General features: G+C 42.1%; 1 protein-coding gene across 3 annotated transcripts in view; it reads right to left on the bottom strand.

The window, feature by feature from the left end:
• Nucleotides 1-16,055, bottom strand: part of LOC128732907 (alpha-mannosidase 2) — a 147,908-nt gene that overhangs the window by 40,201 nt on the left and 91,652 nt on the right. For all 3 annotated transcript variants that reach the window (XM_053826364.1, XM_053826355.1, XM_053826372.1), the window contains one exon: nucleotides 1,549-2,044. In XM_053826364.1, coding sequence (XP_053682339.1) covers nucleotides 1,549-1,706 — 158 coding nt within the window. In that variant the 5' untranslated portion in view covers nucleotides 1,707-2,044. The remainder of the gene's footprint in view (nucleotides 1-1,548; nucleotides 2,045-16,055) is intronic.

Here is a 16,055-nt window from a genome sequence, read left to right as displayed (position 1 = left end):
TGATCCTCGTAGAGGATTCCGGAACATTCACGGACATGTTTAGATGTGGCCAATGGCGTCTTGAACACTTTATACGACTACCAATAGTTTAGATTTGTAAACCCGTGTATTTATAGGTGTCACATGATGGGTTTGTTGTGATTCAAGGTGCTTCTATGTTCAAGTCCCATATATTCCGGAACTTGTTCCCACTGTAACTTCGGAATCGTACATCCGATCCAAATTCTGCTCAATAGTGTTCTTTTAGGCCATAAAATCGTTTGGAAGTTGCTACAGGTGAATCGGTCCAGGTATTTCCCAAAAACAGATGCCTAATGATATATTTTTACTACTGTGACTGTTATGCGTTTATTTGTAATATAGGACTGACATAGTTTGATATTTTTTTCAACATCTTGGGAACAAACATAACTTTTTTGTTTGAAATATTGAAAGAGCAGTTAATTTAAAGATGATTCCCAGGTTTATCTCAAAAGTGGTGAAAAGTCAGATGGGACTATTATGCATTTATGGGCAGTTTTGGTCTGTTTTTGAAAAGCATTTAATTGCTGTGCTAGCTATTTCGGCCTGTCGGATTTCAAAAACATAGACACCACTATAGAAAATGGGCTCAATTTAGTCGCAGCGACTTCATCATTTCTCGCGACTAAAACTCAAATTCAGTAGCGTTTTATTAAGACCAAAATACACGCTGATATTCAGTAAATATTTTTCTATCAACTGGTATAAAAATCTTGTCTCGAATAAATATAGTTTCAACGTAGTTCCTGAATATTGTTCGAAATACCCACCCGTACCCTACATTATTATTTTCCATGCAAAAATCTACGAAAAAACGACAAAAACGCAAGAAAATTTTTCAGCCGATTTTCGAAAATTTCACTGTTTGAATTTCCATTTTTATTTCATGCTAGAAGCGTTAACTCAACTCGTACACTCATTTTTAGAGTTTTTCAGGCTATAGAGCCCACAGACAATTGATTTCATAAAAAAATTAACTCATATCCAACTCATATTTTCAAGCCTTTTACCAAGGGGGAGGGGGGGAAGTGACAAAAACGATAAAAAGAATTTGCTATGGCCTAACTTAAGAACGACTGGGCCTAAGAAAAAAAAGAAAATAGTTTATATGACATAATTTGTTCAAATTTGATTTTGTTTGAGTTTTACCGAAAACTGCAAAAGTTGGATATTTTTGAAATTTCAAAGATTTTTAAAAAAAATCCGAAATCGTGTTCGTTGCTAGCTCTTCACCAGATTTTAGGACATAATTTAAGCTATCTTTGAAAAAATTATGCAAATCGGAGAGGAAGGTTTTGAGATAATTGACATTTTAAATTTTTATCATGGTTTTGAAAAGCTTTTTTCTTTCAGTGTATTTTTTTTCAGTGTATTTCATTAGATGTTATTTTATCATCCCTGGGATTTCAAAATATTGTTCATAATCCAAAACATGATTAGGTATATTTGAATTTCATTTGAAACGACAATCATGTGGCAATCGCTTTGCTAGTACGGCATATCGATAATCTAGTCACAGTGACTTACCGCTTTTGATGCAAGCTATCTTTGTGCGTCCCTCCTGGACCGGGTGTTGTTGAGGGTTGTCCCATTGAGATGTAGTACAGGCAGAGCAGAATGGTAATGAATGCTGATAGTAACCCGATGCATCGAGCCGATCCTCGGCGAAAGATTTTCACAGTCATGGTTTATCCCCTTCGGGGGGCGTAATGTGTGTGTCTTTAATTGCGCGTTTTGCACGTTGGAAGCTACACAGCAACCAATTGCTTACTAACGGCAGTTGCTCATTTATGGTTGATTTTCTCTTCTTGGTGGTTTTTCCTAGCATGTATGTGAAGCATAAGGCAGCAACGAATCCTTTATGTTTATGCTCAGTTTGTCACTGCTGCCTGTGGATACTGCCGGTAGATTTATCGTTTAATCGATCGCTTTTATTATTTTGAAGCTTTATTTGCTCACACTGTTATTCGCTTAATTAGCACATTCGGGTGCATACAGTGCTAATTCACATTTTTAGGTTGGTCTGCAAATAAATAGAGAATAAAAGATGATCGAATCAATGCCAGAAGTTTAACGACACCGTAAATAGAAAATGTTGAATGGAATTTTACTTTCATTCATACTGCTGTAGTAAGCTGTAGACAGACTTTAGACAGAAAGAAGTCAGATTAGTCTCATTGTTTTAACAATTTGGAGGTTCAAGCTCTATAGTATGTTTTCGAGGAGGTTGTCTTGTTTGTCATTTTACGATCGACTTTCGAAAAATTTGAACGAAAGCATGACGGTAATTAAATTTTTGTATCTAATGTACCTTGTCTATGCATCTATGTGTTATAGTATAATAAAAATAAATTGTTGTTCGTATTTCGTCATTTTGTTATAATTGCATTGATCTGCGTTAGATTTGTACGTCAAATGAAAATTCCGTTAAATCTATATTGCTGTACGCCTGCGAGACATGATGTATTTCAGCAGAGGCAAACCAAAAACTGCATGCATTCATTAATATCAGCAAAGAGTCTAAAACAGGCAGTTTATCGTATTCCGGATCGCAGCGAGATAGACATAGTCAACAGACGTAATAAAAATAGAAATTTGGTTAATTGACTGCATAAATGTTATCAGTTTCATTCTCATTCAATGGAAATAAAATGCAAAATCTAGGAGTTACATTCCGATTTCGTGTAAGACAATTGCGGGGCTAGTTCTACGATCATATTCACTCTTGCAACCTCTCCCAGTCACGAATCGAGTATGCGACGACCGGCTTGTTAGAGCGGTGTCATTCGCTGGTGCCAATAGGGTTAGTTCACTGAAAATTCTATCCTGTATTTTTCCGGAAATATAGTACATGGGATATCAAATCACAAGATTTTATGTTAACAGTCAGTTATTATCCTGCACTATAAGTTGTAAGTACTCTAAACAATTCTATTAAAGCACTTGAGTACCGACACGTGATTTAGGATTAATTTTTCTATAAATTTTAATTGAATTGCGTGCCAGCGTGTGAATTATCTCGGGGCTGTTGAGTGAGTGGTGACTGTGAGAACACGACTATCAACTATTTAAATGGTTCATGGCTCTGTGCATGTTAAATGCTGGACTGTAGTCTAGACCGAATGCCTGTCAGGGATCACACCATACAGTAAATAGACGTAAGATAGACTCCAATAGACTAGTTCATGAAAGGGGAATGGTTGAATAACGATATCAGACTGTTTTATGGATAAACTGCAGACAGCGTCATTTTGGCGAGCTATCAGTTGATATATGTATGCGGACAAGAATTAACGAAATGTATCGTGAAATTTGAAATATCACGCCTTCAGTATTCTAGCCTTGTACACTGTCCAATGTACAAGGTTTATATTAGTAATGAGATATTTATTAGTAATGAATATTTAGTAAAAATTGGTGAGTACAATTTAAATATTACATTGCACCACGGAAGAAACGCTGTAGAAAATTACCCATTGGGAATTTTATCTTGAAAATTTAAGTAGAAGCAGTTTAGAGTGTATTGTTTATACTGTATTTTTATCGCATCGCTGACAGTTTTTCGAAAATTGGAAAAAATAGCGCCACCCGAAGAGGAACGTCGTGAATTGATTTTGCGCGAGCACCTGGAAAATCCGCAAGTATCTTATCGGGATATCGGAAAACAACTCGGAATCGTGCAGTCAACTGTAAGTCGTGTGGTTAAACGTTACTACGAAACTATGAGCATCGAACGGAAGGAATATTTCGTTCACAGAGCCAAGGAACGGGAGGGACTGCATACGTACAAAGTGCAGACGGCTACAAATCGTGACGAACGGCAAAATATAGTGGGAATGTCACGGGCCCGGAAACTTTACACCCAGATGCTGACTTACATCAAGGCGGACTTCCGGCAGCTTCCGAGGTTACTGTTCTTCCCCGCCCAGTACAAGTATGATGTTCCGGATGAAATAAGGAAGCAGAAACTTTCAAAGTTTGCCATGAAATACATGATTTGGCAAGCGATCTGCTCATGAGGCAATCGGAGAGCTCCGTTCGTGACTACCGGGACTGTAAACAGGGCAGATCTACCTCAAGTAGTGTCTATACAAGTGTCTGCTTCCTCTGTTGAAGCAATACGAGGGTCTTACGATCTTCTGACCAGATCTAGCTTCGTACCACTATTCAATGGATGTCCTGAAGTGGTACGAAGCTAACGGGGTTACTTTCGTACCCAAGGACATGAACCCTCCAACGCAATGGAACTACGGCCCAACGAAAAATACTGGGCTATTATGAAGCAGGCACTACGGAAGCATCCCAAGGAGGTTAAAATTGAGGAAGACATGAAGAAAAAATGGATTTCCGTACAGTAGAAGCTGCAGCCAGAGTGGAGTTAGGCGTAAGATGCGAGCATACGGTTATGGCATTGAAGTTGAATGAAATAAATATGCCAACAGCTTACTAATGGGTTATATTTTATTGTCTGAAAGTTTGAAAAGGATCGGTCAATTAGCTAATTTTCTATTGCGTTTCTTCTGTGGTGAAATTTGATGTGGGACACATTTAGATAATAAATACTTCTACAAATCTCCCGGATGGATCATTCCACGTCAAGTGTCTGAGAACCGTGTTATGTTTATGTTATGGTTCGTTTTGGACGACGAAAGTTACTTTCCCTCTTTCGAAGATGCACATTCCCGGAAATAATCGATACCATTCCATGGATAGTTCTACTGCATCTCCGAACATAAAACATAATTTTAAACATCCATAAACGATTCCATTTGTACCCAATAACCACAACCAGACAAATCTGCCTCAGTGTCGCCCAATCGAAGATTTCTTCGGGATGTTGAGCTCCTGGTGTACAAAAATAACTGGAGAGCCACAAATTGCAAATAGTTGATTGGTAGAATCAAGGGAGGCATTCCCAAAGTTCACATGACGGCCGCACAACGCTCCTGTTCCGACATCAAACGGTAGCTTTGCCAAACAGCCGATTACATACCGTTTTCAAATGTTCACTAATTTTTTTCAACAATGGATAATGTATCTTTGATTTCAATAAATCAGATCTTCTAGTATCTCTGTCTTTTTTGACAGCTTGAGAAATAAATTCCAAAATTTTAGTTGGCACCCGTTATTGTCATATTTGACAGAATTACCTCTGAGTAGTGTATACTGGATTCGGTGTTGCGGAATCCGCGAAATACCTCCATTTTCCTTGGACAATCGAGAATAGTTGAATACACGCCATATTCGGTAGGTCTCAAGTGAACCTCCCCTGAGAAGCGATTCCGGAATTTAAAATGCTTCCGCTGCATCCACTTTCTAGTGGATGGTGCACAAGTACCGGAGGTTAGAATGGTAAAAAAACCTTGCATAATTTACAGACCTACAGAGTATAAACTAGGCTCCTATCCTAGAACCCATGAGTTCCGTTTTACCCCGAAGCTTGTCTAGAAAGCTTAGAAGGGAACACCTCTTATTTTCTTTTGCTTTTATCTGCGGAAATATTAGGTTTAGAAAGACACTATGTTCACATTTTCAAGGAACAAGGAACTTGAAAAAGACATTATTTTTGAGCACCAGTGCTGCCATATAATACTAAATTTACGTTTTTCCCTCAATGAGTACAGTTTGATCTCAAAAATTTCAACTTCAGTGTTTCGCAGATTTTTTTTTACATAAGAATGACTCATCACTCCGAGGTGTTTTTTGCCGATCCCGAGATCTTATAGCGTTTTAAAGCAAAAACGTGATACCAAGAGCAAAACTACTTTTTCTTGAAGCAGTTATTCTCTATGCAATGTAAAAATACTTTGCCATATCGTGAAAGCATTTATGCAGCTAATAATAAAGTTTTCCTTAACATTGTTGCCAGCTTTTCAGTTTTTCATTTGATTGATAATATTAATGAGACAACATTGCTTCAAAAAGGCGTAAAACAGTAGTTTGATCGCAGTATTCTCAAGCAAGTTTTATTGCATTCTTATGGCGGTTTTAATGACCAATTTAGGTCTTAAATGCCATCATAAAAGTGCAATAAAACCCAAATTGTTACATGGGTTTCCAAGTAACAATTTTAAGTTTTATTACGTTCCACTAGCGGTTTTATGACCAATTCCATAAAACAGCTAATAAAACTATGAGCTCCATCAGAACTTTCTGATGGCCGTTATGAAACTGCGTTCCGACCAAGTGGCCCACTCTTCAGAAGGTTTTCATAACTCCTATAAGATCAGGTCATAAGCTGAAGTAGTCTTATCACGCTCTTCTGAAAGCTGCAGTAAAATCAATTGTGCTTTTCGCTGCTTGACAGCTACCGCCATAATTTAATGAAGCTTTTCGCTACAAAGCTATAAAGCATACAGCTTGCTTTGGCCAACTTTGTTAACTTGTTGCGTATTTTATTTTGGACATTTACGGCAAAATCAAACGGAAATGTCCACAAAACCGATCCCGCAACGCCTGTCAAAAAAAAAAAAAAATAAATAAATAAATCCCCCTATACTATCGCAACACTTTATACGCTTTTAGTGACATCATTCACAGTTTTTCAACTAAATTTGATACATGTATTGTTCGATTGCTTGGATGTCTGATTTCTGTGTTATGGCTCTGTGAGAATGCTATTAATAGTTCCGGAGTGATTCGCGATTGGGGCTCAACTGTTAAATTGTAAACAAATCGTTTTATCACACCATCAGCCTTTAAAAGACTGATAATATCCTTGGCAAGAATCCTATCTTCTGTTTTAATCGTTAGAATTATTTAAAACAAGTTTTTAGTAATGGGCGATAGAAGTGTTTAATCAAAACAAAAGACAGTTTGAAGTTTAGCCCCTCGCATTGTTATGAAGTGACAGGCTTATTTGCAAATCGTTTTGTAAACAAGCGATAGTAAAGAGCGAAACTGCGTTGTTTTTAAAACACAGGCGCATTGTAAACAGGCGAAACTAAATAAAAAAAATCAAAACAAGGCGAAACAGGGCTGGGCGAATCTCATTGTCAAAATGCTTTGAGGCTCATTCCAAGGGGTTCAACTATAAAACTTAGATTTTGAGCTTGAATGCACAAATTTTATGCAGTATTGTTGTGAAATTAAAAGATTGATTTATTCTACACCAATTTATGTCTTTAAACTTGATTTTTGAAACTTTTATTTAAATTAAGATTTGAAAAAGTACTGGCAAATTATCACAGTGATATTTCTCATTGTTCACACTATGTTAGTTGCGCCCTTATCGCGAATCACTCCGGAGTTATCTAGAACACATGCTGTTAGACTAAAGTAATTTCATGTCATAATTTTTTAGTCAACGAATGTATTAGGTATAATATTATTTACATAAAGACTATACAAAACGCGTCAGTGAGATTTGATTGTTGTGGTTGAAAAGGTTACAATGTAATTAATCAACGCTGGTTAGACTTCGTTAGGACGGATAGACTAGGATGGTAAATGGTTGAATAATGCGCTCCAGAACTACCACGAAGTTCCACAGCCTCTTATTTAGCAACTCCTCTCTCTACCTCCCCGTGGTACCATCCGGGATACGTTCCTTAGTGGAAATCGGACAACCGGTGGAAACTAGGGTCGTATGCGGACAGAAAAGGGGGCACTCACGCGAAGGCTGAGTGTAAACTCTCCGCCTGCAAATGACGGATCTCGGTAGAAGCATGTTCGATGAACCTGAAAATACTGAGAACCTGAGCAGAGGGTCCAAAGCCCCCAAAGGAGGATGGTTTTAATAGCTGTTATCCATGGCTAAAAGTAAAAACAAGAATGGATAAACCCCTAATCCAAGGTGTCATGCGACCCGTGCCGAGGGATGAATGGTGGGGGGGGTTTCATAAATACTCAGCCTCAAACGGAGCCTGTGGAGTACCAGAGCGCCCTCCACAGTAAACAGCCCTTACCGCATCATGAGGGGCTCTGATGCGGCGGACTCTTCTTTCCCCTCAACTCGTGGGATTCTATATGAGCAATCAAAATAAAATAATAACTTCAGTGAGCGCGGACGGATTAGACAATCCGTTCGCAAGAAGTGGTATCCAGAGGTCTCCGCCGATGGATACCAGTAGAAGCGCCAGCGTAAGCGGAAAAGGAAACGGCACACCTGTCGCTCCAACTGCATCTACGCCGGACGCAGCAATGAACGGCCCGTCGCTAATAAAAGCAGTGGCAGGCAAGAGAGACATGCTACCAAGAGTGGTAGCGGCGTCTCATCAACTCGATGCCATTATCGAGTTCGTGGCAGGTCGCAGCACCTTAGCGAAGGACCTGAAACAAAGTCTGCTCATGCTTCGGAGCACCATGCGTGCTGCGACGAAGGAGCACAGCGAACTCGAAGCGCGAGTAAAAGTTGCAGAGAAAGAGAAGACGCTTGTATCAAGGTCTGCACAAACAGATGCCTGCCCGTCAATGACTGACCATTCCGTGGCACTCGCGACTACGGAGCAGTCTAACGACAAGGCATCCGCCAAACGCGCAAGGCAGTCCCCAGGGGAAGAAACCCCCACGGGTCCAAAGAAGCGCATGATAGCAGAGGGTCGTAAGCCAACTGAAGAACCTACTGAGAGTAACAAGACGCTGTTAGCGTCCGACAACCAGTGGGAGTTGGTCAAAAAGAAGAAGGCCAGGAAGAAAGAGGAGGATCGAGCTCCACCGAAAGTGGCTAGGAAAAAAAGGAGCAAAGGCGATGCCCTTATCCTCAAAACTGAGGGGCCGAAATATGCGGAAGTTTTAAAGGCTATGAGAGGGCATGATCAGTTGAAGGGTCTTGGCGCGGATGTGCGGAGTATCCGCCGCTCTCGCACAGGCGACATGATTGTTGAACTCAAAAAGAACGCCACTGAAAAGGGTTCCGCTTACAAAGTGCTGGCAGAAAAGGTCCTTGGCGATAGCGTGCAGATCCGCGCACTAACGCCCGAGATGACTCTCCAGCTTAAAAACCTGGACGAGATCACCCAAGCGGGCGAACTAGCATGAGCTCTCAACGAGCAATGCAAAGTGGTGGTGACTACCGAGGCAGTTCGTCTGCGTAAGGGACCGGCGGGAACCCAGGTAGCAACTATAAGACTTCCACTGGAAGGCGGAAATGCAGCCCTGAAAGTGGCTAAGCTGAAGGTGGGATGGTCCGTGTGCCCACTGAGCGTGTTCCAGCAGCCGGAGGCCTGCTTCCGGTGCTTTGAGAGAGGGCACAGGTCCTGGAGCTGTAAGGGGCCAGACCGAAGCCACTTGTGTAGGAGATGTGGCGGTACGGGTCATATAGCGAGGGACTGTACTGCGCCACCCAAGTGCCTGATATGTACCGGCCAACGGGACGCTAAGCACACAACAGGAGGCCCGAAGTGCCCGGCAGGCGCGCTGGCGACTAAAACCCGGGCGTAGTGTAGGTAACGCAACTGAACCTGAACCACTGCCACGCGGCTCAGCAGCTGTTGTACCAAGCAGTTACTGAGTCGTTGACGGACATTGCAATCATCTCGGACCCATACCGCATCCCTGCTGGAAACGGTAACTGGGTGTCGGATAGGTCCGGGACGGCGGCTATATGGACGACAAGCAGGTTCCCGGTTCAAGATGTTGAGTCAACTGCAGACGAGGGATTCGTGGTTGCCAAAGTGGGTGGAGTGTTCTACTGCAGCTGCTATGCTCCGCCGAGTTGGTCTATCGAGCAGTTCACGCGGATGGTAGACCGAGTATCAGTTGTGCTGACTGGTCTAAGGCCGTTGGTTGTGGCGGGCGACTTTAACGCTTGGGCGGTAGAGTGGGGAAGTCGTCGCACGAACCACAGGGGCCGGATTCTGCTTGAAGCTCTGGCAAAGCTCAACGTAGATCTGGTCAACGTCGGCACCACAAGTAACAAGTACCTTCAGTAGGAGCGGTGCGGAGTCTATCATCGACGTGATATTCGGCAGTTCTGGTCTGATAGGAGACTGGAGGGTAGACAATGGCTACACTCACAGCGACCATCAGGCGGTCCGCTATGGTGTCGGTCAGATAACGAGACGGCAGGCGGCGAGTAGAGCCGACACTCCAACCACCCGTGGATGGAAGACTTCATACTTCGATCCCGAAGTATTTGTGGAAGCAATCCGAAGAGAGTGCGGTGATCGTGGTATGCCCGATCCGAACGCTGATTATTTGGTTGAGGTACTGTCGCGAGCATGTGACGCTACCATGCCTAGGAAAGGTCGACATAGGTATGGCAGGTCACCGGCTTACTGGTGGACAGATGAAATTGCGGAACTCCGCGGAGCGTGCTTTCGTGCGAGGAGAATTATGCAAAGAGCTCGTTCGGACGAAGGCAGGGCTGAATGTCGAGTAGCACTTGCTGCTGCACGCGCAGCGCTAAAGAGTGGGATAAAAGCTAGTAAACGAGCCTGCTTTGAAAGGTTATGTGCTAGTGCCAATGCGAACCCGTGGGGTGATGCCTACAGGGTCGTAATGGCAAAGACCAAGGGAGTGATGGCGCCCTCAGAGCAATCGCCAGAGATGCTGGAGCGGATCATCAAGGGCCTCTTTCCGCGCCACGAGCCAAGGCCCTGGCCCCAGGCCGCTGAGTCGTCCCACGGCCGACGTTCCAGTATCTCAGACCATAGCGTAGGATGGTCGGCCTCCCAGCCGAACATCCAAAGTAACGTGGGCGACGGCGGTTTGGCGGTCGGGGACGAAGTGACGGTTACGAATGAGGAGCTCATTGAGATCGCTAAATCCCTAAAGGTGAGCAAGGCACCGAGGCCAGACGGAATCCCGAATATGGCCATTAAAGCGGCTATGTTAGAGGCTCCCGAGTTATTCAGGGCAGTAATGAGGAGATGCCTGGAAGCTGGCCACTTCCCGGACAGATGGAAGCGACAGAACCTCGTGCTGTTGCCGAAGCCGGGAAAACCTCCGGGTGTTCCCTCGTCATATAGGCCGATCTGTCTGCTCGATACTGCCGGTAAGGTGCTGGAGAAGGTTATCCTTAACAGACTCGTACAGTACACGGAGGGTACAAACGGTCTGTCAAGGAATCAATTCGGCTTCCGAAAAGGCAAATCTACGGTGGATGCAATCTTGTCTGTCACTAAGACAGCCGAGGTGGCAATCCAGCGCAAGAGGACAGGTATCCGCTATTGCGCAGTTGTCACGCTTGACGTGAGAAATGCGTTTAATAGCGCTAGCTGGGACTCCATAGCCAACTCGCTTCGGAACGTCCAAGTGCCGGTGTCGCTGTACAGGATCCTGGAAAATTATTTCCAGAATCGTGTGCTATGCTACAACACGGAGGAGGGTCAGAAGTGCGTTCCAATCACCGCAGGGGGTTCGCAAGGTTCCATACTGGGCCCGGTGTTGTGGAACGTCATGTATGACGAGGTGTTGAAGCTAAAGTTCCCGGTAGGGGTGGTGATTGTCGGCTTTGCGGATGATATCACCCTGGAAGTCTATGGTGAATCTATCAGAGAGGTTGAGTTGACGGCTGCCCACTCTATAAGCATTGTTGAAGATTGGATGCGATCCAGGAAACTGGAGCTAGCGCATCATAAAACGGAGGTTATCGTGGTGAACAACCGCAAGTCGGTACAGCAAGCAAAGATCAGCGTCGGGGACTGCACTATTTCGTCAACGCGGTCCTTAAAACTTCTGGGAGTCATGGTCGACGACAAGCTCAAGTTCGGGAGCCACGTCGACTATGCCTGCAAGAAGGCTTCCACAGCTATTTCGGCATTGTCTCGTATGATGTCTAATAGCTCTGCGGTATATGGCAGCAAGCGAAGGCTATTAGCCAACGTGGTCCAGTCTATACTTAGGTATGGCGGACCGGTGTGGTCATCGGCGTTAGGTACCGAAAGGTATCTAGCCAAGCTGGAAAGCACCTATCGTCTCATGTGCTTGAGAGTGGCGAGTGCGTATCGCACAGTTTCACATGACGCAATCTGCGTCTTAGCAGGTATGATGCCTATTGGCATTATCATCAGCGAAGACGTAGAGTGCTTCAATCAACGTGGAACTAGAGGCATATGGAGTACCACAAGATCGGCCTCGATGACCACATGGCAGCGGGCATGGTCTAATTCCACAAAAGGTCGGTGGACACATCGACTTATCCCGGAACTATCTGGGTGGGTCAACAGGCGCTACGGCGAAGTCAACTTCCACCTGACACAGATTCTGTCAGGGCATGGTTGCTTCAGACAGTATCTGCATAAGTTTGGGCATGCGGAGTCCCCCGCGTGTCCCGAATGCGTGGATGTTGAGGAAACGGCAGAACATGCTTTCTTCATATGCACTCGTTTCGCGGGCGCGAGAAGCAGCATGATGGCAGTGAGCGGACAGGACACAACCCCGGATAACTTAGTCCAAAAGATGTGTTCCAGCTCGGACATCTGGGGAGCGGTCAATGCGGCTGCTACCCAGATTGTACTCGAGCTACAAAACCACTGGAGAGCCGATCAACGGCGAATAAACAGCCTAACTACCATAGTCCAGTAGTTATCTAAGCGAGTGCATTAAGCACAATAGCCCCTCCCTGAAGTAATACCGATAAGGTGGTGCCAGGGGGGATTGAGGCTGGAGACTCGAGTAGGGTTTTAGTGGGTCGGGATCCTCACGCCCCATTAGGGGGGTCGGGATACCTAAACCCCACTCCCTGAGTTATCTTCTCAGGTGTCTGATAGTACCGTATCTTCTAAGGTGCTCAGCAGATTTCCCAACTCGTAAAAAAAAAGGTCGGATAGACTAATCTCATGTTTTTTAGTCTTGACCTTGAAATGCGGTCATACATATATATTGATATTTTTTTTTGAACCGATGGTTCTACAATTGATGAAGGGACGGTAGGGGAAAGAAATGAAAATTTTTTTTAGAAGGAGGGGGAAGAGCGGAAAGGTGAGGAGGGGTGGGGGGGGATATTGGTAGCTACGCTTAACAAGCAGTCGTTTTGACTCCTACCATTCGTCGAATGCTGGAAGGTGCATGAGTCAAACCAAGCTATAATCTGAGATTATAACCGGATTCGAACCCACAATATCCGCCAGGGCATGTGGTTCGCTGGTACTTGTATCTTCGTTAGGATGGGTTCCCGATCAGGAGCAGCTAACAGAGTTATAACAAGGTTTGTTACCAAAGGACTAGTTTGTTACCAACCTTTCTAACAACGGTCGTTGTAAATAGATAAATAATAACAACCGTTGTTATAAATGAACGACAGTTACTGGTTAAAATAACAAAAATTCTAACTAAATTTATACTAGTCAATATCTGATTCTGAACAGGCTTTGATGTGGTTATATCTAAATTGTAACACATTTAGTTAAGAATTATTTTTCAAAATTTCCAGATATTTCAAACATATGGCAGTAAATAAAAATATTTTAACAAACACAATAAATGTTATGCGACGAAATTAATTTACTATTGAAATAATCATATTAATTAGACTAATTTTCTAGCAAATAACACATTTTGTTATAAGGGTGATACTTGCATGTTTTGTGGCGAAACCTATATTACTCATTTATATCTAAATGAGTTACAACTATCAGAATCTGTAACATATTTAATTTTTTTTGTTATTGCTTCTTAATCAATTTCTTACCAATTTGTAACAGATTTTCTTATAAATATCATATTGTGTTATATACCGTGATAAACGTTCTTAGTTGTCGTTTTTAATTGCTTAGCCAATCGAAGGTATAAGCACAAAGAAAACTCTACACACAGACAATCAGATATGACACACAATTCTATTTTTCGCGTGCATTTTAAATTTTAATGTTGTTTTGGTTGACGATGTCTCCGTACTTACTGTGACTGTGCTTTTTGAAAGAATGCTTGCCACTGTGTTTGAGAATTTCGTTTCATACAGGTTACAGGTGTACATGATAATAAATTTTGAAGGAACTTTTTTGAACACTAAGTAAATTAAATGTATGACGCGCAAACTGATTAATTGAATTTCGATTTATAGACCAAAAATATGTTGGGTTCTATGGCAGGTGGGACTCGAAAGCACAACTTTGTATAGCCGATCAAGTGTGAAAAACATTGCATCGCCGCGTACCTTTCTCTTAGGTAGTCTAATTTCTAGTTTTGTTGCGGTCGTCCAATTTTTCCATTCGCTACGGACTTTCCCAGCGACATTAGTGTTTTTGTGTGGCTGCTTCTGTTTTTCCCCACAGAATAAAGACTGTTAAATTGATTCGTTTTAATTTTTTTTCTTTTCTGTTTTTTCTGACCCATTTCCTCGTTTTGTATCCCAGCTTTCTCTTTTTATATCCCGATTGTCATCTTTTCCCCATTTTCCTCGTTTACCCTATCGGTTTTTCTCTCTCGCTGTTTTTCATTTCTCTTTTGATTTCTCTTGTATTCGAAACATAATTCCCTTCCTTTCTACGATTTCCTTCTTTTTCGCTTTCGTTTTTCCTTTTTTTGTTGCTCTTTTCTGTGTCTCTTTACCTGCCCCATTTTCGCCCTTTTCATGAGTCCTGATTTTTCTCTGTGCCACTTTACGTTTACGTTTTCGAATATCCAGGTTAGTATGATAAAATCGGTGCTTACATAGTGAGTATCGTATGGTATGGTAATTTAGCATCGTTTGCTTTCGTGTCTCGTTCGTTGCACTTTTGCGACAGCATTTGTTTTTGAAGGTCATTTTGAATTCATTCGAGAAATCGGGAAATCGGATACTTAGGAGTTTGGCGCGTAATTTATATCATATGATTATCGAATATCAAAAACTTAATAGCTTTTACATAGCTTCCTAATAAAGTAGTCAGAGTTTTAAGTAAGTTTCATGATTGAAGGATGCCAAAAGGTATCTCGCGCAGTCATGATTTTGTCTTTAATTGCTAAACAAACACTTTGTATCAGGACGGCTTTCGTGCATAGCCACAAATGTCTATCGGTATTTAATAACAGCCCGCGGGCGATTTCGAACGAATCGAATATGTTGATAGCACATAATTTTCGGTGCGTTAAATTGATTTCTCATGGATTTTTTCTTATATTAGTATCTCAGATTTCCACTATCTGTTTCGCAATGGCCACGTAACCAAACACGTCCTCAAATCGCTACAACTACACTGCCCTCTGCGCCCACAACGCCGTCAACGTTTGCTACGCTTAAATACTCATCGCACAAACTATGGTCATCAGGAATCTATCCGTCACCTTGCTTCATCTTATAGTACAACAGTGCTGCACACGACACAACTTAAATTTTTTGATTTTTCGTTAACTTTTGCCTGTAATGTAAATTGTTTGTAGTGAATAAGTTATATCTATGTATTATTTGTATCAAAAAGATGCTATGTTTTTGTGCCGGCTTGAGAATTGTCATTCATGATTTTCAAGGTGGCTTTTCCCAGCTATATTCAGTAAGACACTCCAGTCGGATGAATTCAATAAATAAATAACAAATAATAAATTAGATCATTCCTGTGGTGAATGACCCTTTGGGTTAAAACCACTCAAAAAAAATTAGATCACCCCACCCGAAAATGCACACTGAGAATGAATTACAAAGTACGTGTTGCTAAACTGTCATGATTTGTGAAGGCTAATATTCGCGGGTTTGACAAAGCCAACAGCTCGTTTCAAGAAATAATATAAAAATAACTAGGGTATGTTGCTTCATCGCGTAATTGCCTATTCCCGTCCTATCCAACACAAATTATTAAAAATATCAGCATTTTTATGACACACAATGCAAAACTAGTTATTTGCTAATATTTTAGTTAGTTGTCTATCATACGCAATCAATCAAAGTGAGCTGAGATCTATTTAAATGCTTTTTATCATTAAAGAAGTCCTACCAGGCAAATTTCTTACGTTTTTTCGTGCGACGAAGAAGACACTGTCGACTAATCGTTTTAGTTTCCGTCATTCATAAATGAAAATAACTCACGCAAGGCATTGTCGTTATTCTACAGCCAGAAAAACTTGCCTGACCTGCAGAAATTTTGTAGAATAACATTTGTCATGCCGTCCTACACAAATACATGCGCGTAAGCTTCGTAAACATTGTTGTGATTTTTAGTTCGGACGATGAAAAATTT

The sequence above is a fragment of the Sabethes cyaneus genome, chromosome 1, assembly GCF_943734655.1.
Source record: "Sabethes cyaneus chromosome 1, idSabCyanKW18_F2, whole genome shotgun sequence".
In the NCBI taxonomy this organism is placed as follows: domain Eukaryota; kingdom Metazoa; phylum Arthropoda; class Insecta; order Diptera; family Culicidae; genus Sabethes; species Sabethes cyaneus.
This window is presented reverse-complemented; position numbering and strand designations above follow the sequence as displayed.